General features: G+C 40.5%; 1 protein-coding gene across 7 annotated transcripts in view; it reads left to right on the forward strand.

Annotated features, from left to right (window-relative positions):
- The window catches only part of ULK4 (unc-51 like kinase 4), a 386,015-nt gene that overhangs the window by 306,154 nt on the left and 54,019 nt on the right, over positions 1 to 25,842 (forward strand). For 4 of the 7 annotated variants that reach the window (XM_048838838.2, XM_075125675.1, XM_048838839.2 and 1 more), the window contains 3 exons: positions 1,224 to 1,390; positions 5,943 to 6,041; positions 22,725 to 22,910. In XM_048838838.2, coding sequence (XP_048694795.2) covers positions 1,224 to 1,390; positions 5,943 to 6,041; positions 22,725 to 22,910 — 452 coding nt within the window. Of the gene's footprint in view, positions 1 to 1,223; positions 1,391 to 5,942; positions 6,042 to 22,724; positions 22,911 to 25,842 lie in introns of those variants that run through there. The other 3 variants (XR_012667172.1, XR_012667171.1, XM_075125676.1) reach the window with 3 other exon arrangements.

A 25,842-nucleotide genomic window follows, 5' to 3' on the forward strand; every position in this document is an offset into this window, starting at 1 on the left:
CACAAAGCCATGAGTATATAAACTTCTTCTATTAAGAGAGGAAATATTAAGAAATATTCTCTGAAGAGAGGACACAGAGATTGTCCTCTATTCTCTTTCAATGATGCTATAAAATGTTTAACTCTATCCTGGACAGCCACCAGAAAATTGGAAAAAGGACCTCAGATTAGCACCTCATATGAAGAGTCACACCTCTAACAGTACAGTATCTCCATACTAATTTACTGCAGCATTAGCACATGAACCCAAGTTTCAACCTGGATGAAATTCCATTACCACCTTAAAGATGACCCTGTTGGTAAACATAATTGTGTTCATCAGCTAGGAATAACATATCTTTCTTTATGAAACTTTAATTTAAAAGAAATTACTTTGAAAGTTGATAGATAATTAATTCAGTCACTTTTTATTTGAACGTGGCTAGGATTCTGAATTGATTTGTTTATTTTAAATTGATTAGTATGGGTGTTTGTTTTTCCTGACACATACATTGATTTATGGTTTATATGAGCCAGGTGAAGTGGTATTTTGACTAGCAACATGAAATTCCAGAGGTGCAGAAAGAAAATGTCAAAGCAAAAAAGGCATTTTCAAGGAGAGTCTTATTAGTGTTAGTCAAGCAAATATTGGCAGTTTTCCAGAGTAATATTCAATGTTTCTCTCGATTATAAAAGTACAATGCTATACCAAATATATTTCACATTAAGCCTGGTATTGTTCCCTTTTACAAATCACAGCATTTTGGGGAGGAAATGGGATTAACAGTTTGCCGGGGACTTTGGGTTCCATTCTCAACTCTGCTAGTAATTCACTGTCTGACCTTAGGTAAGTCACTCAATTTTCTTAACCACTAGGAAGGGCTCTGTAAACAATAGCTGTCCATAGACTATATATTCCAGCATATTATGCATTGCTTTAAAGTAACTACTAATTGTTTATTCAGTGGATACTATATGACTTTCAAAGCATTTATAATGGTTGATTTTAACAGTTTAGGCACCAGTCTTGCAAGCTGCTCCACACAGACAGAGCTCAATTAAAATCTTATATTTTAAAATATTAATTATAAAAGTGGAGGGAGAAAAGAAGAGCGTTTGATAAATATTCAGCATATGAAATTCTTACTTTCCGGTGAGCTATTATTCTTTATATACAGATACCTTCCAAACTGATATTCTTTTCTGATACCATGTGTTATTTATTTTGTTTTTCTGTATGCTTAGGACTGGTCCATCACATTTGTAATCTCTTAATAGAAACTTCAGCTCTGTATTTAGAAGTGGATGATAAAAGCAACATCAAGACAGCTAATGGACTGTTGCTGTCCTTGCTTGACATTTTGCGTTGCATGCTGATATATACAGCAAACATCATCCGCCTAACTTTACAGGTATGGAATCTATTTTTGGGTAGAGTAAGGCCATTGTAAAAAATTTTAGCCTCTTTCCTATTATCCTCTATACTGAATTCCCCACTAAAAAAATCAATAAAATTAGTTGCTGTATTTTTTAGACATTTTGGTCCCGGGATATGAGAGTCACAAGGTAATATTTTTTTATTGGACTTTTGATAGTACCTTTTGTTGTACAAAAGCAGGGGATTTCATGTAAATCAGAAAAAAATCCTTTTCTCATGTTAATGGCCAGAGCAAAGGGGAGGGGGAGAGGGGAAATATGTAAAGTATATAGTGTTTCTTTGGTGTATTTTTCCTAAGGGATCAAATATTTTTGAAAGTGTTGTTAAAGAATAAGTGTTCCTTGACTGAGCACAATTTGAATAGTCAGTATTCATAGATTCATAGATATTAAGGTCAGAAGGGACCATTATCATCATCTAGTTTGACCTCCTGCACAGTGCAGGCCACAGAATCTCACCCTCCCACTCCTGCGATAAACCTCTCACCTATGTCTGAGCTATTGAAGTCCTCAAATCATGGTTTAAAGACTTCAAGGAGCAGAGAATCCTCCAGCAAGTGACCTGTGCCCCATGCTACAGAGGAAGGTGAAAAACCTCCAGGGCCTCTTCCAATCTGCCCTGGAGGAAAATTCCTTCCCGACCCCAAATATGGCGATCAGCTGAACCCTGAGCATATGGGCAAGATTCACCAGCCAGATACCGAGGAAAGAATTCTCTGTAGTAACTCAGAGCCCACCCCATCTAATATCCCATTGGGCCTATTTACCATGAATAGTTAAAGATCAATTAATTGCCAAAATCTTGTTATCCCATCATACCATTTCCTCCATAAACTTATTGAGTTTAATCTTAAAACCAGCTAGGTCTTTTGCCCCCACTGCTTCCCTTGGAAGTCTATTCCAAAAGTTCATTCATCTGATGGTTAGAAACCTTCATCTAATTTCAAGTCTAAACTTCCCGATGGCCAGTTTATATCCATTTGTTCTTGTGTTCACGTTGGTACTGAGCTTAAATAATTCCTCTCCCTCTCTGGTATTTATCCCTCTGATATATTTATAGAGAGCAATCATATCTCCCCTCAAACTTCTTTTGGTTAGGCTAAACAAGCCAAGCTCCTTGAGTCTCCTTTCATAAGACAGGTTTTCCATTCCTCGGATCATCCTAGTAGCCCGTCTCTGTACCTGTTCCAGTTTGAATTCATCCTTCTTAAACATGGGAGACCAGAACTGTAAACAGTATTCCAGGTGAGGTCTCACCAGTGCCTTGTATAACGGTACTAAAACCTCCTTATCTCTACTGGAAATACCTCGCCTGATGCACCCCAAGACCGCATTAGCTTTTTTCACGGCCATACCACATTGGTGGCTCATGGTGAACTAATACTCCAAGGTCCTTCTCCTCCTCCATTACTTCTAATTGATGCGTCCCCAGCTTATAACTAAATTTCTTGCTATTAATCCCTAAATGCGTGACCTTACACTTCTCACTATTAAATTTCATCCTATTACTATCACTCCAGTTTACAAGGTCATCCAGATCTTCCTGTATGATATCCCGGTCTCTCTCTAAATTGGCAATACCTCCCAGCTTTGTATCATCCGCAAACTTTATTAGCACACTCCCACGTTTTGTGCCGAGGTCAGTAATAAAAAGATTAAATAAGATTGGTCCCAAAACCGATCCCTGAGGAACTCCACTGGTAACCTCCCTCCAGCCTGACAGTTCACCTTTCAGTATGACCCACTGTAGTCTCCCTGTTAACCAATTCCTTATCCACCTTTCAATTTTCATATTGATCCCCATCTTTTCCAATTTAACTAATAATTCCCCATGTGGCACAGTATCATACACCTTACTGAAATCTAGGTAAATTAGATCCACTGCGTTTCCTTTGTCTAAAAAATCTGTTACTTTCTCAAAGAAGATCAGGTTGGTTTGGAACGATCTACCTTTTGTAAAACCATGTTGTATTTTGTCCCATTTACCATTGACCTCAATATCCTTAATTACTTTCTCCTTCAAAATTTTTTCCAAGTTCTTGCATACCACAGATGTCAAACTAACAGGCCTGTAGTTACCCGGATCACTTTTTTTTCCTTTCTTAAAAATAGGAACTATGTTAGCAATTCTCCAATCACATGGTACAACTCCTGAGTTTATAGATACGTTAAAAATTCTTGCTAATGGGCTTGCAATTTCACGTGCCAATTCCTTTAATATTCTTGGATGAAAATTATCTGGGCCCCGCCGATTTAGTCTCATTAAGCTGTTCGAGTTTCATTTCTACCTCAGATATGATAATATCTACCTCCATATCCTCATTCCCATTTGTTATGCTACCATTATCCCTAAGATCCTCATTAGCCTTATTAAAGACTGAGGCAAAGTATTTGTTTAGATATTGGGCCATGCCTAGATTATCCTTGACCTCCACTCCATCCTCAGTGTTTAGCGGTCCCATTTCTTCTTTCTTTGTTTTCTTCTTATTTATATGGCTATAGAACCTTTTACTGTTGGTTTTAATTCCCTTTGCAAGGTCCAACTCTACTTGACTTTTAGCCTGTCTCACTTTATCCCTATATGTTCTGACCTCAATAAGGTAGCTTTCCTTGCTGATCCCTCCCATCTTCCACTCCCTGTATGCTTTCTGCTTTTTCTTAATCACCTCTCTGAGACACTTGCTCATCCAGCTTGGTCTACAACTCCCGCCTATGAATTTTTTCCCCTTTCTTGGGATGCAGGCTTCCGATAGCTTCTGCAGCTTTGACTTAAAGTAATCCCAGGCCTCCTCTGCCTTTAGATCCATAAGTTCTTCAGTCCAATCCACTTCCCTAACTAATTTCCTTAATTTTTTGAAAGTCAGCCCTTTTGAAATCAAAAACCCTAGTTGCAGATTTATTTTTGTTTATCCTTCCATTCAGTTTGAACTGAATTGGCTCATGATCACTTGAACCAAGATTGTCCCCTACAGCCATTTCTTCTCTGGGGTCCTCACTACTCACCAAAACCAAATCCAAAATGACATCCCCTCTAGTCGGTTCAGCAGCTACTTGATGAAGGAATTCATCAGCTATCGCATCTAGGAAAATCGGAGCCCTATTATTATTACTAGCACTCGTCCTCCAGTCTATATCTGGGAAGTTAAAGTTTCCCATGGTCACGCAGTTTCCATTAGTATTTACTTCATTAAAAACATTAAAGAGGGCTCTATCCATATCCAAATTAGATCCCGGAGGTCTATAGCACACTCCAGGCATTATCCCAGGTGAGGCTCTAGTAGTTTTCTTCCCCAATGTGATTTTTGCCCAGACGGACTCTGTCTTATCCATTCCATCGCTTCTTATTTCTTTACATTCTACCTCATCATTGATATATAATGCTACTCCACCACCTTTACCTTTATTTCGGTCTTTCCTAAACAGCACATACACTTCAATACCTGTAGTCCAGTCATGACTACTATTCCACCATGTTTCTGTTATCCCTATAATATCTGGTTTCACTTCCTGCACCAGTAGCTCTAGTTCCTCCATTTTGTTACCTAGGCTCCTTGCATTGGTGTACAGACATCTTAATTTTGTTATTAGGACTCCATATAAGCATCTAGGAGAAGAGAGGATTCATTACATAGTCTGGTAAAAAAAAAAAAAGAGAGAGAAATGCAACTGAAATCGATATACGTAGGTCCAAATTCTGCCCTCATTTACATGTGTCAACCATTATTGACTGAGTCTAAGGCTTAAATTCTGAAGTTTGGTAGCCAATGACTAGTTGGCAGTCTAGAGAACTTATTTTAGGTACCAGAAATCTGATTTTCTTAGTTTTCTCCAATGCTGCTACAGAAAAATCTGCCTCTGTATTTTAAAGGGCCAAGCTTCTATGTTTAGTGTTTTCAGAGGACTACTGACCATTTCCCTGTGGAATCTTATTCATCAGGCATTTTCTAAAAGTAGTAAAGCACCTGAAGTTCAAATTCCACTACATCATTCCACTTCGGAAATTCAAGTCAGGAGGGCAGGAGTGGAAGTCTTAACTTTTGAATCATCTTGATTTTCTTGTTTTGAATTGTATTTAAAATCATCTCTTATAAAATAGAGGGTGATCTTTGGAGACTTACAGTGAACTATTATACATTAAAATAAAGAAGTCATATATTTGTGTGGAGAGAGGATATATACAAAAAACATAGATTGTAGATAGACATATTTTATTATGAGTTCATAGAGATATATATTATACATATAGTAGGTATGTATCTTGCTGAAGAAATGTCACGTAGGTCAGCATATTAAATCGGTTTAGAGTGGATGTGACCTCATGAGTCCCTTTTGCTTTGTGCTTATTGTTACAGACACAATCAGACTATAACTTCTCACAGAGATCTCAGAATACTTAACTAGGAAAGGGAGTATAAGAACACCTCCTTCGAACTTCCATTCAAATTTGTACTGCCTAATGGACCTTATTTGTTTCTCAAAGCTGATCACTCACCAAGACCCCTTTTTATTTTTCCTTGTCTCATTAAGGCACAGAAATCTGGCACAGGAGGGGACACCCAGGCTGCTGAAGACCTTTTGCTTATCAATAAACCCCTGACAGACCTAATTAGCCTGCTGATTCAGCTGGTAAGAGCTTGCTTGTTTGTAAGTCTTTTAGAATGTTACTAAAGTTGAAATTACTCCTCTAGTCTGGTAGTCAAATGCAAGTTTTTGGCAGTACCTTGTTTTAATGTCCATACAAGTTTTTGAGGGCAGTTTGAATTTCAAGACCCTAAATTCAAAGAAACTGCCTCACAACACCTTGTTACTGTTGAGCGTTTTGAAATATGAGCACGTATTACCACCCACCTCCTGATTCGTATATCAGGTGACAGTAAAATCACTTTCCTTGAATTTCAGTTATTTTTAATGAAAATGTCACACTGATATTTTGTTATGGAACGTAGTTAGTTAGGAGGTACACATGGTATGACTGTATTAGTATCTGTGTTATCCATATAGCTTGTTAGTACCCCTGACCCTGAACCAAGACATAATGATATATGTCAGAGCAGAGAGAGGACATTGGCCACTGCATCTAGAATCTGTGAAACTAATGCTTTGCAGCTGGACATGCCAGTTAGCCATGGTAAGGTTACATTACTTGCAATCCATGGAATCCATGCCAGGTAATGCCTTAGAGCAGTTCATGAAGGATAGCACATCATGCACCATGTTCCGGAAATATGGAGTATATGAAGTGACGTACTGTGAAACTACTTTCATGAGGCATGGCCACAGCCATGGTGGCATTAAGATCGCCCTGAAAACAGAGACTCTCAAGATTTGGGCTCTTAACCTCCACATATGCAGATGTATAGTTCCTATCTTGTAGTGTCATTCAGGCAGCAAGGAACCAATCAGAAGCAAGAGGTCTGGGTTAGATTCTGTGACAGCAGCACAGCAGGAGGGTTGAGGAGGGTTAATCCATCTTTGTAATCTCCTTACCCTAGACTGCTCTAGAAGTTGGAGAGGGCCCTGATGTAACCTAAGCAGCTCCAGAGCACTGTCTAAGTTATGGTAGTCTCTCTGGGGCTGTGTGCTATGACCTGCCCCCAGCACACCCACTATGCCAGGGCTTGTGAAGAGGTCTTCAGAGGTCAATCCTACAACAGCACCTACCCCAAGGATATCTTCCTTTGGACAGATAAAGGGCTTTTAGGATCCCTTTATGGTGCTCCAGCCCCTTTACCTGGCAAAAAGAGACTGGAGCAGGGATTAGGGTCTCACCCTGGTGCTATGCCCTCCCTTTTCCAGGTGGTTTGTCTCCAGGCCCCCCAAGTGAAAAAGGCAGCACATGTCCTACTGGAATTTGGCTAAGATGAGCCCTGTCCTAGGGTCTGCAGTTTCTTCAGGACAGGATAAATAACATTCTCTCAGCTAGCACTCATTGGGTCTAACTTCTGTCTATAGTGCTCATAGGGGCTCTGTTGGAGGATTGTCCCCACTGTAACCATTCATGCCTAAATGCCAAATCCTAACTTAGACTCCAGTGAAGTACCTGGTCCCTTCCTTTCTCCATTTTCTTTGTTTTTCAAATCTGATTTCTATTTGGCGTTTGAACATTTGTAATAAAGAATTTAGGTAAAAGGTTCCACTCTTGGCTAAACAAATCTATATGTATCCAGACATTAATGATGACCTGATTTTATTCTACCAGATGCTTTCTTTGTAATTTTCTGTACTAGACTTGTCTATAGACATTACCTAGACTGGATTTACTTGTACCAGTAATTGATAAAAGCTTTTTGAAATCCCCACTCAAGCCCCTACAACAAAAATCAGAGAGTGCTCAAATTTGGATTACATAATATTCTAACCCTTATATTTTGTTAAGCAATTTAAAAATCTATGTATATGGTAAATTTTGAAACTAAACAGATTCACAATGTCCTTTTAAGCAAAACTGGAGATAGACAAATGTTTACTTTTTTAACCTTTAGACTTAAATTTCATTAGCTCCCTAAAGAACAGAAAAATAGTAGCCACACTTTACTCAGTCTATACCACCTGGAAGTCTATTATAACTTTCTAATTAAAGGGTAGAATAAGATGTATAGTTAGCATGTACTGATATGTTCCCACCCTCCTCCACATCTCATCAGAGCATCCTCAGTTACAGCTGTGCTTTACTTTGTTCCACTATTCTGAATATTCTGATCTATTGAAGATGGTTTCCCATGTGGCTTGGTATTTGCTGTTTTAAATATATAAATCAAGAAGCATAACCATGCGTATTTATTCTTTTGAGTCTTGAAAAAAAATTTTTTACAGTGATAAATCTTCCCTTGTATCCTGTGTGAGAGGTGCAAGTTCTTAACATAAATGCATAATTGCACTGGTTTATGTAAATTATCTCACCTATTTTTTTTCTTTTGAACTTTGTATCAATTGCTTATTAGTAAAGGTATCTGTATTGAACCCTTTGTTATAAAATTAAAAGCAATATTTGTGCTGATATTGGCATACGTTATCTCTGGCAAAGCAGCATTTAACACACAATCATGTCAGCCCAGGAGTGAGCCCACAGCCACCCATTACATGTTCCAGGGATAATGATTAATCCTAATAGAGCAGTGTGAGTAGGAGATAAGGGGGTACCACTGACATTGTAAACTACATCCTTTAACTAGAGGTTGGAGGGTGTAGACTGTGAACTCCACTGGTTCTGGGACATGACTAAAGACTTCTGGCCATATTTTTTGAAGTATGCACCTTTGTGTATAGCTCAAGGCCTGAATTGGACCTTAATTCTACAGATTATTTTTATCATTTCTACCCCTCTGAAGATAACATTTACTAGTAGTTAAGTAACACATGATTGAATGTGGGCCTTTTATTATATGAGATAATAGTGCTGTGAATCATAGCTGTACATTTATCAAATTTTGAAGAAAGTCATGGAGGAAGTCATGGTAACGAAGGGTCAGATCCTCGTAGGTACAAAGCATTTGGCTGCAGTGGAAGATGCAGCTCAGCATCCCTCTCAGTTTGGCTTAACTATCACAAGTCGGAGAAATCATGAAAAAATGTATGAAAAGTTAATCATGGTTTATAATTACCAAACAATCTTTGCAGAACCAGGCCCATTACATTTATTCTTTCTTATGTGGGAAATGGTGAACATTGCATAATCTCTTGGGTACTTAGCAACTACCTTATTCCCACTTACATATCCCTTATGGTAGACAGGGAATACCACCCCACAAACATCATCTTGTTTCGCCACTGCTTTTTCCTGTTTTCTCTCCTATTGGCCTATTGGTCTATTCCTGGGACATCTCCCCACTTGCGAACCACTTTGACTAGTTCTCTGAGTTCTTCAGTGTATTGGTTCATCTTGATTCCCTGTTATCTGTAGCCTCTCATTTAATCCTATGGGTTGTTTTCTTAAGAAGTTCTTAAGAACTTTAATAGTTCATTCTTCTGCCACATACTTACCTGCTTATCCACTTTGCTGACTCATCAAACTTTCAACATTTCAAGAACAATAGACGTGTTAAAAACTATTAAAATTTTGGAATCAAATGTGACACAGAGTCATCCATTTTATCATAGTTAACTAAAGCTGTAAATCAAAAGCAACCTGGAAAATACAATGCAAATGACTAAACAGACAAAGTTTATAGGACTAAACACTGACAAAAATATACCCTCTTATATATAATATTTAGCAGAATTTAGCATCTTGTTTTTTGATGAGTGTATATGTTGCTATGAGCCATTCTATAGAGCCATGATAGCTCCACTGTATTTAAGGTTGAAAGAGCCACTGCATTCCTGTTTTCAGTCATTTTTAATCTTTTCAGAAATGTTCCTTTTTCGTTGAATTTTCTCATCCTTGTCACAGTTTAAAGGTGAATTTTTTAACTTGTTATAAATTAGAATTGATTTTGAGTTTTACGAGCATGGGGAAAATGTGTTCTGCTTTCAAAGGCTGTGGGTGTGGTTTTGGTTTTGTGCTCATCTCAAATTCAGATTCAAACTTGGCAAAGACGTTGTCCTCAGTGAGGTTTGTGACCTGAAAGGAACAACATTGGAAGCCATTTAGCAATTACATAATGCACATGTACAGCATTTTATTTTCCTTGAGGCAGTAGGTATGCATGGTTCCAGACAGAGATGGAGTACACATTCAGAAGCAATTTAGATTGTCTAAGATGAACCATATCATCCTGTAACTTCCCTGCTTCCCCACCTAACTGTCTGTCCCCCATGTCTCAGTGATCTTTGGCTGTGAAACTGTAAAGAGAAGCATATCAGAATTTAACTTATTGGTAAGAGAATATTGACATACTTGGAGCTAATATTGGAGTTGGGGCAGGTCACATTATCCATCCCACTTAAAGTAAAAGCAAGGCTTAACTCCTGTCAAGTTTTTTTAAAAAATGTACCTATGGTAGCAACTCTTAAAGACAGAGAACAAAACTTTAAATCCTAGAAGAGATGAAAAGACCTAGTAGATTATCTTCTTCATTCTACCTTCCCTGTACAAGTTCCTGCTTTTTCCACTCTAATTTTTAAATAGCCCAAATGGTGAGGCTTCTGTGATGGGTTCAATCACAGAAACCCCCTGGGAGCTGCCACCTGATGTGCCAAGACTACTTCTGCCCCTGCTTTCCCTGCCAGCTTTGGACTCCAGCACCCTGTCTTGCTGAGCCAGACACACCAGTCTGCTGCAGGGTCTGAACCATGTCCCCTAACAGCTGTGGGCTTAGCTGAAAGCAATTTAGGAAGTGTTCCTGTCCTTGACACTCAGATGCCCAACTCCCAATGGGGTCCAAACCCTAAGTAAATCTGTTTTAACCTGTATAAAGCTTATACAGGGTAAACTCATAAATTGTTCGCCCTCTATAGCACTGATAGAGTGATATGCACAGCTGTTTGCCCCACCTCCCCCAAGTATTAATAGATACTCTGGGTTAATTAATAAGTAAAAGGTGATTTTATTAAAAATAGAAAGTAGGATTTTAAGTGGTTCCAAGTAGTAACAGACAGAACAAAGTGAATTACCAAGCAAAATAAAATAAAACACACAAGTCTAAGTCTAGTACAGTAATAAAAACTGAATACAGATAAAATCACACCCTTAGAGATGTTTCAATAAGTTTCTTTCACAGATTGGACACCTTTCTAGTCTGGGCACAATCCTTTCCCCTGATACAGCCCTTGTTCCAGCTCAGGTGGTAGCTAGGGGATTTCTCATGATGGCTGCCCCCTTGTTCTGTTCCACCCACTTATATATCTTTTGCTTAAGGCGGGAATTCTTTGTCCCTCTGGGTTCCCACCCCTCCTTCTCAATGGAAAAACACCAGGTTAAAGATGGATTCCAGTTCAGGTGACATGATCACATGTCACTGTAAGACCCCAAGCCTTCATTCCTCCCAGCCTGACTCACAGGAAGGCCTGCCTGTAAACAGAGCCATCCACAGTCAATTGTCCTGGTTGATGGGAGCCATCAAGATTCCAAACCACCATTAATGGCCCACACTTTGCATAATTACAATAGGCCCTCAGAGTTATATTTCATATTTCTAGTTTCAGATGCAAGAGTGATACATTTATACAAATAGGATGACCGCACTCAGTAGATGATAAGCTTTGTAATGATACCTTACAAGAGACCTTTTGCATGAAGCATATTTTAGTTACATGATATTCACACTCATCAGCATACTTTCATAAAATCATATAGAGTGCAACGTCACAGCTTCCATCTCCCATAGGAGACTAACCTAGTCTGATAGATAGACATTTTCCCTGATAGTCAACCTATATTTCCCTGTCCCAGGGCCGGGGCATGGGTGTCCTGGCCTAGGAGTTAATGTCAGGTGCAGACCAAGGGGCCAGGAGCCAATTGCCAGGAATCAGGCCAGGTTAGAATGCCAGGAGATCAGAATCGAGGGACAAACCAAGGGCAGGGATCAAGAGTCAGTTACCAAGAGTCAAGCCAAGTCAGGATTGGAAGGCAGGAACAGATAAATGCCAGACCAGCGATCCATGGCAGAGTGAAGCCCAGTTGTACAGACAATGTCCTGTTTCTTCTTCTGGCTTTAATAGGGGCTCTGGCCCAATCAGAACATAGAGGCAGGGCTTGTGACCCTATTGGGCTTCATGAACCTTGGTTCCAGTTGCTGTATCTGAGCTGCCAGGTGGAGGATTGAAGTATGATGACTCCCAGGACCCCCACAGCCCCAGATGTGAGACCTGCAGGGCCTGACATCCTGTTCTGTATTTTCATCCTGTTACACCTACAATATTTACAACTTCTTGGGCTACCTTGAACAATTCCTCTCTGGTGTTTAAATTCTTCAAGTAGATGATTGTGTGTCTTGCACCCCACTGACTAATTTTTTCAGCCAAGTTCTTATATGCTTAGTTCACTTAATAGTCCCTCTTAAATCAATATGAGTTAAACTTGAAAATGTCAAAAACTTAGAATCAATTTTTCCCTTCTGTAATTGTTATTTAGTCCATCATTTAGGACACACGGAAGCAAATATAAGACACCCAGACTGCATGTAAATGAAACCACTCAGTTCTTAAGAACATGGAAACGGAGATAATTACAAAATCCATCATGCAGAAATACTGCAAATATAGAAAATTCAGCTTTTAATCCCATGATCAGTGTTGTCCTTAATTGATGAATCAAAGCAAAATAGATTGACCATTTAGTACTAGATTCTTCTTGGTAAGTGTATTGCTTAAAAACCAATTCCACCTACATTTTTGTTGTCCAGTACTTCTGTATTTAAAAATAATTGTAATTGTTTATTCCACCTGTAGTTTGTAGGATTTGCAGAAATTACCAAATGGAATATTTAGACTATTCTGATGTTAGTTATGCCTCATGAAGTCCAAATATTTGCATGATTTGGAAAAGCTGATATAACATTGCTTTTGCAAACATAATACTCACTAAAATTTGGACTGCTCTTCAGAATCTTTCCAAAACTGGGAGGAAGCATTAATTAATAGGACTGGCACTTATGCAGTACAGTAGATCATGCTAAATCTCCTTGGTCTTGGCTATACTAATGTGATGTTGTTTTTACATGAGTTAACTATTACCACTATTCTAAATTAAGTAAGCTGATATAAACACACCTCCAAAAATAAAAATTTATCAAGCCAGGCCAAGAATGAGCCTCTAATTTGGAATTCAGTTTGAAATAAGTAACTTAACTTTCTCCTTAGTTAGGCTCCCATAAATCCTTATTCTTGGTCTGCCTTAGCACATGAAAGGCAGCTTGTGATGGCTGCCAAGTGAGAGAGCTCCAATTGCAAGGGATAATGTAGCATCAATCCATTTCCTCAATAAGTGTTCCATACATTCAAAGAAAAAGAAGAAAATTCTTACACCGTTCAGCTATCCCTACAGAAAGGGGCAGGGAATATTTTTGTTTTTCTTTTGAATTGGGTGGTGCTCATATTCTACAGAGATGAGGGTCATATAAGTACCTAGATAGCCACCGAGTGGATTAGACAGAACAGGCTTTTCTTTAACATTTGGCTTGAATAGATTCTCTCCCAACTACCCATAATACAGTCTTTATCTCTTTGGGGATGCTTGATTTCCCTTCTGTCCCTCTTACAGCATATCGAGTTGGTAAGGTTGTGCTGTTGCTTCCATTTCAAAGCATTGGAAAGCATTTGCTTCTGAAGCATCAAAAATGTCAGCAGAAACAGTATCAACATATATAGACTACCACCCATTTCTTATGAATGCAGACAGTTCTCAGACACTACTTATTGGTAGATGTTAGCTATTTGTGGCCGGACATAAAGCTTTCTTCTCTGTACAGTATGCAGCAATGAGAAAAGGAATAATTTCCATGATCCTGCTTGAAATTTTATCACTTTTTTATTAATTTGTATAAACTCCTGTGTCAGTATGCACCCACTTTGAAGTCCAAAGGGCTGAATACTGGCTGGTTGTCCTTGGTGGAATTGCATAAAGAAACTGCAGGGGAAATAAGGATATGTTGTCCTAAGTACAAAATTTCAGAATGGTGCCTTTGATTTCTTGACAATTAGACTATTTAAAGTGAGCTGAGAACAGTGCTTCCTAAAATGTGTTTTTCCTTGGCTTGAAAGTCTATAAGTTACTTTTAAAGCCAAAAGATAGTGGTATGTAGTACATGTTATTTTAAAGTGTGCATATTTAGTAATAAGTATAATAATGCTGTTTTGCTTTTGTATAATGTTTGCTAAATCATCTTGCCTATAGCTCCCAATGGCCCCTTCCTGTACAGCATGTTCTGTAATCATATTACTGATCTAATGAACATCTATCTCTTATCTTAATAAACTCTCTTTGTGTATAACCTCATTAAAGTGCTGAAGTAGTGTTCCCTCAGGGTATTCCAGACAGTTTCATTGTAGCTCTAAAATTAGATGCCCTAACAACTCCATCGGTGTGAAAACTGCCACTTCAGCTCAAATGATCTCACATATTTCTTGCAGTGGTTTACAATTAATGAACGCTGTGTAACTGGCCTCAAAATAAAGACATATTTTGGTAATAAATTGTGAAGTATAGGACCGTAATAACAAAAAAACTTCCTGTTTAATTTTAATCAAGTATAAAACTACATGGAGCTAGTAAATACCTGTGCCAGATAGAACTAAATACAGTTCAGATTTTACCTTATGAACCTGTTTTCAGGAGATCATAGTACGACCATAAAAACTAATTAAGCTGAAACTTGACACGCACTGGGCATCAAGATTGTAACAAGAAGTTATTTTATTTTACAAATTTCACCCCAAAATAAGAAATCTTTGGGGAGGGTTATACTTTTTGCACTCTTATAACTTTAGCTACTTTAATGTGCATTTTCTGTAAGTAGTGGGACAAGGTGGGTGAGGTAATATCTTTTATTGGCCCAACTTCTGTTGGTGAAAAAGAGAAGTTTTCGAGCCACATAGCGCTCACTCTTCTTTGGGTTTGGAAAGGTACTCCCTGGTCACAGCAAAATGCAAGGGGGAACAGGTTTAGCATAAGTAGTTAGCACACATTGTAAGGGACCATTCAAGGTAGAGTGGCCCACTAACACCTCTGCAGTCATAGGACAAATAGAAGGGGTTTGTGGGTTACAAATTTTTGTGATAAACCATATATCCAGTTTCAGAGTAGGAGCCGTGTTAGTCTGTATTCGCAAAAAGAAAAGGAGGACTTGTGGCACCTTAGAGACTAACAAATTTAATTGAGCATAAGCTTTCGATGAAGTGAGCTGTAGCTCACGAAAGCTTATGCTCAAATAAATTTGTTAGTCTCTAAGGTGCGACATGTACTCCTTTTCTTTTTCCATATATCCAGTGTGTCTGTTTAGGCCATGATTTTTAGTATCTAGCATAGTAATGCATTTAAGCTTCCAAGCTCATCTTTTGAAAGTGCTGTGCAGGTTTCCTTTGAAGATCTGGACTGGTAGGTCAGATAGAGAGTAATCGCATTGTGAAAAGTGTTCACCAACAGGTGATAGAGTATTTTTGTCTTTTATCATTTTCCTGTGTGAGTTCATTTGAGAGTGTAGCGAGTACGATTTTGGATCCTGTACTAAAAATCCAAATGGTCAGCAGCCTAGAACAGTGACAGCCACGTGCGGGGGGGGGGAATCTAATACTCCTGTATGGTCAAGAGGCCTAACACACAAACCTCTGGAAGACTGAAAAAACAAAATGAAAAGTCAATTAGAGATGTTTTATGGGTAAGAAAAGGAGAGAATTGGCATCATGTTGATAGAATGCTAGTGTAGAGTTCCTTTCCCTTCCTAAAGGCCCAGAGCTCTTTTGATATCCCCCCTCCCATTGTCTGATCAAATTCTTTGTGCAATAAATGTGTTCTGGTTTGAAAACCTAAACAGCATTCAGATACATATTTTTTTTCACATGAAAACACACGCATTGCACACAGAATTTGTCCAATTAGCAAAATAAATCAGAACACTCTTCTACCTTATTCAGAAAGGAGATGACCTGCCTTATCAGTATACTGTTGTCTAGCAACATGACATTAACTTTCCTATTCCTGTTTTAAATCAGAGGCTGCTTACCCAAAAATCAGCTTTTCATTTTTTGGCTTTTACAGTTTTGTGTTTTTATTTTTTATGCTTTTCAGGGCTTTGTCATCATCAGCATTTTTCTTCAAATTTCCCTCTTGTGTACTATCACTAGTGGTAGCACAAATGCAGGCTGGCAGCCAGTGTTAAATAGTATAGTGATATCGCCAATGGCCTCTTTACACTAGTGCCCGATCAGTGCAACTCTACTGGTAGTAGTGCAATGTGGAATTATGAAGAAAAATGCTGATGCAGACAGATAGCGATGTCATGTTTTTGTGCTTACCCCCCATATCACTGTTGATGTGTTAGATGTAGACAATACTGGTTCCAAACTATTATTTGGATTCCTTAAGAATCAAGTATATTGGGTAAAATTGCATTTATTACGTTTTAGCTTCATTGAAAGAGGTGTACCCCAGGAGAAACTCCAGGAGGAGTTGTGCCTTAGGTGGTTCTTCATGTTTCGGTGTAATATGATGTCATATGTCTTCGGGATTCTAATCCATAGCTTCCATTTTAATGCAGTTTTATGAAAAGAGCTGTGTGGATATAAAGAAAGACAGCTTTGTTTGCTAATGGATGTCTGAAGAATTACTACATGGATATTTAAGGAGTGTAATATGTCAAACTTTACACACTAAAATTATGTTAAAATGAGAGAAAAGGTTGGTCTTAAACTGAAAAAAGTCAGAAAATTCAGACTTTACTAAATTATCATCACTGACTCTAATGATTGTCCCTAGGCATGAGTAGGTGCCTAGTACGTAAAGTTCTCCGAGTTCCCAAAAGTGAACCATGTCAGTTTCATTCCCCAGGCACAGCTATCCATGGTGTAATATAAAGTCTAAGTTTCAGTCTTTGCTATATATTTCTTGCCTTGTACTGGTATAAGAGCATAAGAGTTGCCATCCTAGGTCAGACCATGGTCCATCTTGCCCGGTATCCTGTCCCCAGTAGTGGTCCATACCAGAACTTTGGGAGGTGGGGATGTACTGAACAGGGCTACTATGGAGTGATCCACCCCGTCTTCCACTCCTGTCTTCTGGCAGGGGTTGCATGTCTGACCATCTTGGCTAACAGCCATTGATGGACTTTTCCTCCATGGATTCATCCAGATCAGCGTTCCCTCTAATTTTTCCCACCCATGTGTGGAATGAATAACAAAATTCATATGACGGGATGGGGCCGAGGGGTTCGTAGTGTGGGAGGGGGCTCAGGACTGGGACAAGGGTTGGAGTGCAGGAGGGGGTAGGGGAGGACTCCAGCTGGGGGTGCAGGCTCTGGGTTGGGACTGGGGATGAGGGGTTTGGAGTGCAGTTGGGCTCCTTGGGGCTACAGTGGGGAGAGAGGACTCCCCCCCTCAGCTCTCTCCCCCTGCAGCAGCACCTGGGCTGGGGGGGAGAGGCGCCTCTCCCGCATCCGGGCCGGGCTGGGCTAGGGGAGAGGTGCTGTCCCTTGGCCGCAGCAGGTTCGGGGCTGGGCTGGGGGAGGGGTGCCTGTCCCCTGGCCGCAGCACGTTCGGGGTCAGGGGTAGGAGAAGGGTGCCACGACAGGTCCCAGGGGCTTGGAGAGAGGCATCTCTCCCTGTCGCAGCCCTGAGCGCCTGCACAGTGCTTAATAGGCAGCTCTTATATCCAGATAGACCCTTAGGCCTGGTCTACACTACGAGTTTATGTCGGATTTAGCAGTGTTACATCGAATTAACCCTGCACCCGTCCACACAACAAAGCCATTTTTTTCGACATAAAGGGCTCTTAAAACCCATTTCTGTACTCCTCCCCAATGAGGGGATTAGTGCTGAAATCAACATCGCCCTTTCGAATTAGGATTAGTGTGGACGCAATTCGAAGGTATTGGCCTCCGGGAGCTATCCCACAGTGCAGCATTGTGACCGCTCTGGACAGCACTCTGAACTCGGATGCACTGGCCAGGTGTACAGGAAAAGCCCCGGGAACTTTTGAATATCATTTCCTGTTTGGACAGGCGAGCTCATCAGCACAGGTGACCATGCAGTCCCAGAATCGAAAGAGCTCCAGCATGGACCGAAAGGGAGGTACTGGATTTGATCGCTGTATGGGGAGAGGAATCCGTGCTATCAGAAATCCGTGCTATCGTTCCAAAAAACGAAATGCCAAAACATTTCAAAAAATCTCAGAGGCCACGAGGGACAGAGGCTACATCAGGGACGCAACATAGCGGCACATGAAACTTAAGGAGCTCACATAAGCGTACCAGAAAACCAAAGAATCAAACGGACGCTCTGGGACAGAGCCCCAGATGTGCCACTTCTACGCTGAGCTGCATGCAATTCTAGGGGGGGCCGCCACCACTACCCCACCCTTGTCCATGGACTCCGATGATGGAGTACTCTTCGCCATTCCTGAGGATTTTGCAGATGGGGAAGATAAGGAGGAGGAGGACGAGCTTGGGGAGAGCACACAGCACACCATTCTCCCCGACAGACAGAATCTTTTTATCACCCTGGCTGAAATACCCTCCCAACCCAATGAAGCCGGAGAAGGGACCTCTGGTGAGTGTACTTTTTTAAACATAATCCATGTTATAAAAGCAAGCATTTTTTAATGATTAAGTAGTCCTGAGGACTTGGGATGCATTCGTGGCCAGTACAGCTACTGGAAAAGTCTGTTAAAGTGTCTGGGGATGGAGCGGAAATCCTCCAGGGACATCTCCATGAAGCTCTCCTGGAGGTACTCTAAAAGCCTTTGCAGAAGGTTTCTGGGGAGAGAAGCCTAATTCCATCCTCCATGGTAGGACACTTTACCACGCCATGCTAGTAGCAAGTAATCTGGTATCATTGCATGACAAAGCCTGGCAGCGTATGGTCCCGGTGTTTGCTGGCATTCAAGCAACATCCGTTCTTTATCTCTCTTTATCCTCAGGAGAGTGATATCGTTCATGGTAACCTGGTTGAAATAGGGGAATTTAATTAAGGGGATATTCAGAGGTGCCTGTTCCTACTGGGCTGTTTGCTTGTGGCTGAAAAGAAATCCTCCCCGCAGTTAACCACGCGGTGAGTGGCGGGGGAGCGGGGGGGGCGGGGCATTGGCGCTGAGCTGTTCACGTTTGGCTAGCAGGGATCTTCCCTGATACCAGCCACGCGATGGGGGGAGGGGTAAAGTGATCATCCCAGAGAATTGGATGGGGCTGGGGTGGGGGGTTAGTTTGGTTTCTGCTGCTTCATGTTAACAGGAAAACCGCAGCACTAAATGGCCAACTCAACGTGCTTTGCTTGGTACGGGAGAGGAGGGCGCTGCTGTTATGAAGGTTGCAGAAGCCGAAAGACTATGGCTTACCATGGCCGCCTGCAAGCCGAATTCTGTTGCCCAGCACTGCGTGTGTGATCTCTAACACCAAAGCCACAGGAACTCAATATAAGATAAGATGCAAAATGCAACCTTGTACCAAAATCACATGTGCTATGTGAATAATGTTGCTCACCATGAAAGAGTATAGCCATTGTTCTGTAAAATGTATCTTTTAAAATACTTCACTCCTTTTTTTTACTCCAGCAGCTGCAAATGTTTCAAGCCTCCCTCCTCCATCCCAAAGGCTACCTCAGATAAGGCGGCAAAAAAAACCACGGGCGATGAAATGTTCTCTGAGCTCATGCAGTCGTCCGACACTGACAGAGCTCAGCAGAATGTGTGGAGGGACACAATAGCAGAGTACAGGAAAGCGGCCGATGAACATGAGAAGAGGTGGCGGCAGGAAGATCAGAGGAGGCATGAGGCAATGCTGGGGCTACTGAGGGATCAAACGGACATGCTCCGGCGTTGGGTGGAGGTTCATGAACGGCAGCAGGATCACAGACTGCCACTGCAGCCCCTGTTTAGCCACCCTCCCTCCTCCCCAAGTTCCATAGCCTCCTCACCCAGACGCCCAAGAACGCAGGGGAGGGGGAGGCTCCGGGCACCCAACCACTCCACCCCAGTGGACAGCCCAAGCAACAGAAGGCTATCATTCAAGAAGTTTTAAAGTTACCTTTTCCTTCCCTCCTACCCTCCTCCCACACCCCACCCAGGCTACCTTGTGAGTTATCTCCCTATTTTTATAATCAGTTAATAAAGAATACATGTTTTTAAAATGATAGTGACTTTATTTCCTTTGCAAGCAAGCTGTGATCAAAGCGTAGAGGGTGGGTGGCTTACAGGGAATTTAGAGGCAACCAAGGGGGCGGATTTTCATCAAGGAGAAACAAACAGAAGTGTCACACAGTACCCTGGCCAGTCATGAAACTGGTTTTCAAAGCTTCTCTGATGCGCAGCGCTTCGTGCTGTGCTCTTCTAACCACCTTGGTGTCTGGCTGCACGTATTCAGCGGCCAGGCGATTTGCATCAACCTCCCACCCTGCCATAAACCTCTCCCCCTTACTCTCACAGAGATTGTGGAGCACACAGCAAGCAGTAATAACAATGGGAATATTGGTCAGTAAACTGTTCCAGCGACCCTTTAAACATCCAAATGCACACTCTACACCGTTTTGCACTTGCTCAGCCTATAGTTGAACAGCTCCTTACTACTGTCCAGAGTGCCTGTGTACGGCTTCATGAGCCAGAGCATTAAGGGGTAGGCTGGGTCCCCAAGGATAACTATAGGCATTTCAACATCCCCAGCAGTTATTTTCTGGTCTGGGAATAAAGTCCCTTCCTGCAGCCGTTTAAACAGACCAGAGTTCCTGAAGACGCGAGTGTCATGAACCTTTCCGAGCCATCCCACGTTGATGTCGGTGAAACGTCCCTTGTGATCCACCAGTGCTTGCGGTTTATGTACTGGCTGCCATGGTGGTCCGGTCCCAAGATAGAGATATGTGTTCTGTCTATAGCCTCACCACAGTTAGGGAATCCCATTGCAGTAAAGCCATCTAGTATGACCTGCACATTTCCCACTACCTTTGATAGCAGCAGCTCAATGATTGTGTTGGCTACTTGCATCACAGCAACCCCCACAGTAGATTTGCCCACTCCAAATTGATTACTGACTGACCGGTAGCTGTCTGGCATTGCAAGCTTCCACAGGGCTATTGCCACTCGCCTGTGACCTGTGAGGGCTGCTCTCATCTTGGTATTCTTGCACTTCAGGGCAGGGGAAAGCAAGTCACAAAGTTCCATGAAAATGACCTTACACATGCGAAAGTTTCGCAGCCACTGGGAATCATCCCAAACCTGCAACACAGTGCGGGCCCACCACTCTATACTTGTTTCCTGGGCCCAGAATCGGCCTTCCATGGCATGAGCCTGCCCCAGTAACACCATGATCTCCAAATTGCTGGGGACTGCGGTTTTAGAGAAATCTGTGTCCATGTCCTCATCACCGCGCTGCCGTCGCCTCCTCGCCTGCTGGTTCTGCATAAACTGCACAATAATGCGTGAGGTGTTTACAATGGTCATAACTGCTGCGGTGAGCTGAACGGGCTCCATGCGTGCTGTGCTATGGCGTCTGCTTGGGCAATCCAGAGAAAAGGGCACAGAATGATTGTCTGCTGTTGCTTTCATGGAGGGAGGGAGGGTTGACTGACGACATTTACCCATAACCACCCGTGACAAATTTTTGGCCCCATCAGGCATTGGGAGCTCAGCCCACAATTCCAATGGGCAGCGGAGACTGCAGGAACTGTGGGATAGCTACCCACAGTGCACTGCTCGGAATGTTGACACTTGCCATGGTACTGTGGACGCACACCGCCGAATTAATGTGCTTAGTGTGGACGCATGCACTCGACTTTATACAATCTGTTCCCAAAAATCGACTTCTATAAAATCAGAGCACTTTCATAGTGTAGACATGGCCTTAGTAGTAGTTTTGTGATAAACTGAGTAATGGTTATTGGAATGGAATAATTGAGTAGAAGTAGGGAGGTGACATTACCTCGATATACTGTATTGGTGAGACTATTACTGGGATACTGTGTCCAGTTCTGGTATCCACACTTCAAAAAGGATTTTGAAAATTTGGCAGAAGTTCAGAAAAGTGCTGCAAGAATGATTTGAGGTCTGGGAATCCTGCCTTAGAGAGAGATTTAAGAAGCTCAATCTATTGAGTTTATCCCAGACACAGTTAAGTGTCTTGATTATGGTCCATAAGTACCTGCATGGGGAGAAGATATCTGGCATTAGGTGGCATTTTAATCTAGTACATTAAGGCATAACAATAACCAATGGCTAGATGGACCAACTTTCCAAGAAATGTGGTGAATTCTTCATCAGCTGAAGTCTTTAAACAAAGATTGGATGTCTTTCAGCCAGAAGTTACAGACTAGATGCAGAAAAAACTTGATGAAATTCCATAGCCTGTATTATGCAAGAGGTCAGACTAGAGGATCAATCTTAAATTCTATTCATGCTGTTTGAAGCAAAATTGCACAGTCCTAAAAGTCAGCAATAAAATATATTAAACAGAAACAGTAGCAATATGTGAAGAGTCCTTTGATGCCATTGTAGGTAGGTTAACTAGGTGAAATAAACCAAGCATACTGTAGACACTTATATACTGCTGATCAAAAATAGCTGTATTTTAGTTATGTCTTTCAATCACTTTAAAAGTTTGCTGATGTTTAGTAATGTGATTTTAATTAGGATGACTATAAAATTTTGCTTCCTACCACAATGGAAATTTTAATGCTCTTCCCAGATCCCAGTGGTACAGAATTTTATGAAATTTAAGCTTATTTATTTGTTTATTTTAGCTTCCTAGTGACGACGCTGAAATATATGAGACTGCATCACAATGCTTGTCATTGTTGGTTCAGCTGTACGGAGGAGACAACTTGGACAGTATGTCTCCAGAAAACATGGACAGCTTTGCTGAAGTATTGAAGTCCAAGAGGGATCTAAAACAGCAGAAGCTTTTGTTGAGAATCATCAAAAGATTGGTGAGTCAAACAAATATAACTTCTTGCCATCCAGAATTTGAATTTAACTGTTTGTCTAGGCTCTACTATCCCCTGTATAAAAACATTTTTGAGACCTGTTTTTCCCCTTTAAGTAAACATTTCTTTTTATAAAGAATATACACAATTTCTAAAGAAGCAAAAATCCCATAATATTAGTATTCATATTTTTTTTAAATCCATTTTAATTTCTTTGGAAGAAAATGTCAGCACCTGGACCCATGCCTGTTTTATTTTCAACATTTAGAACCTCTATAAAAAGACTGTTTTTCCTTCAGTTAACCATTTGACTGTTTTCATAGAAAGCTTTAATTGTTTATATAGATATTTAGTACCTTGGGTTTAAGAATTATAATAGAAAATTATTTTGAATTCCCTCCAAAAACACTAAACTTCTAATAAAAATTGCTACTCAGAAACTTATAGTGCTTGATTTCATGTCAGATGCTGATAATTCTGTTTTGTAGTTGAAGCAAACTTTTATATAGACTACTGATTGTTCATTCTCATCAAGTGGTAAAGGCTACTCCTGGTGGAATGGTTATAACATAGATTATCAGTCAACAGAAATCACACAAGCACTTCACCTTAAGTAAGTGAAAAGTTACTGACATGTAATGACTTCAGTTCCTCTCATGCTTCGTCAATACAGATGGCAGTGTTGTTTCTCAGAAGTAGATTAATGATATGCCTGGCAAATCACATGATTTGTAACTTTCTTGTAAGTCCCACCATGCTTGTCATCTTGAAGTCTCTTGAAAGATCCTTTGGCTGGACTCACTGCTAGGCTTGGATAATTACCTTTCCATCTGTTGTACTTGCTATTTATCTGTAATTATTTTAGTGAGATTTTAGGATTTCCTCTCAAAGCAGTGAAAGCAGGTTTTATAGGTAAAGTGACTGACAATATAGTAAATCTTATATTATTTCTGTGAACCTTAAAAATTCCTGTTCACAAGAGATTATCATTATGTTAAAATTACAGTAATCATCAAACACACTGAAATATTATCAGATCTATTTGCGGTTATTTCAGCCCACTTTCAATTATTTATGGTGAATTTTGTAGCCTAGAGAAGAGTTTCTTAGACTTCTTCATAGTTGGTCAAAATATGAATAGAGAAATTATGTGCACCAGCTTCCCATCCCATTCAGAATTGCTTGCACCACCACCACTTTTACATCTATGATAGCAGAGCATCCCTGTGGCATCCATAGTTGCTGCTTACATAGGCAAGGAATATTAGAGAAGTATTAATGTATTCCTGTATGGCTTCTTTTAATATAGTGTATCTGCTGGAAATGAGGAAGAGCTAGTGCCATGTGACTAGCTAGCTCTCCAGCAAGTGCCTGGTACTACACTATTAGTACGACAATTCTAAAATCTTTGATTCAGAATATGTGAATGAAATCATTACCTTATTGGGCAGCCACTGTTTGAGAGAAAAACGCATTTGTGTGCCTTTCATTTAATAATATCAACTCAAAAACATTTCTTCTACACATAGTGCACATACTGTGGACAGAGTTGGGATTTTAGGGGAGAAAATTTTAGACCATTTACAAGAGCTTTGAATGGTGATGGGACTGTGATAGGTATTTTCCTTTTTAGGACTGCCCTTCTCCATTGAGCTTCAGACTGAACTTTTGCTATCTTAATTTATTTGGATTTTTTCCCCAAAAAAACCATGAAGAGAAGAAAAATATCCAGGACAGACTTATTAGTTGAATCTGACAGACTGTACATACTCTTTAGGAATCCCTTGTTTATAGTTTTATTTTATTGTAAATAGAAACTATTAGCAATGAAAAACAGGAAAATATACCCCACTCAAAATTTTAAAACTATTTATATTTTTGGCCCTTTGACGCACACACTGGCTAGCCTTATTCTGAGATGATTTATTAGTGTTTCCAGAGCAAGAATGGTCAGAAACTGAATAAGAAATATTGGCCTGACACAAAGAAATGCAGTATGATTTTGCACTAGTGATACTTATACAACTGTCATTCTGGTTGCTTCAGCTTGGGATAGGCAATATTGGCATTTGGATCTCCAAGATCTTTCTTACGACCCTTTGTATTATCTGCCAGTGCCATCAGAACTTTCTGATTTGGGAAAGTGGGCTTGTTTTGCATACCAGTTCCAAAATCATTTCATCTTGCTGCTTTAAAGGATGCTGATAATCTTTTGACTTAGCCTGCTCTGCAAAGGTACAGAATACCTTACCTACAGTCCAGGAAATCATCTACATTGAAACATCCCACCCAAAAGTAGAAAAGTTTTTCACTATGGGAGAAAATCATTTTTGTTTGGACTGTTTGCTTTACTCAAAATTTCTTGGCCTCTCCTTATCTTTAGTCAGGGCGCACCTCTCTGCTATCTCACTTTCCCATCTTCCAGTGGCCAGTGCTGCAGTTTTAAGTCATTCCACCATCACAGGATTCCTTAAAGAACTGATCAACATCTTTCCATTGGTTAGAGAATCTTTGGCAATGTGAGATCTCAGCTTGCTGGTGAGAAAGGTAATGTTTGCACCCTTTAACGTAGGGAGAGAATGCTCTGTATTCTGCTTGTCAACAAAAAAATCTGTAGCAAGAAGAATGAATAAACTGCAGGCTTTAATGGCAGATCCTCCCGTCACTGTATTCCACAGACATTTGTTCTATATCCCAATCCTAAATTCCTGCCAGAAGTGGTGTCTGAGTTCCACCTAAATCAGAACTTCAATCTGTTTGTGGTGTTCTTCCCAGCACCTCTTTCTCACCTGCCAGAAACTAGATTCCACACCATAGATGACAAAAGGTACTTTAGCTCTTGTTTATGTAGGACGTTAAGCAATCCTCCTAGATTTATGGTAGCTTTCGGATCAATGCCAAAGTATCTTTGAGTGGATTAGGCTTATATTAAGAT

Source organism: Caretta caretta, chromosome 2, assembly GCF_965140235.1.
Source record: "Caretta caretta isolate rCarCar2 chromosome 2, rCarCar1.hap1, whole genome shotgun sequence".
Taxonomy (NCBI): domain Eukaryota; kingdom Metazoa; phylum Chordata; order Testudines; family Cheloniidae; genus Caretta; species Caretta caretta.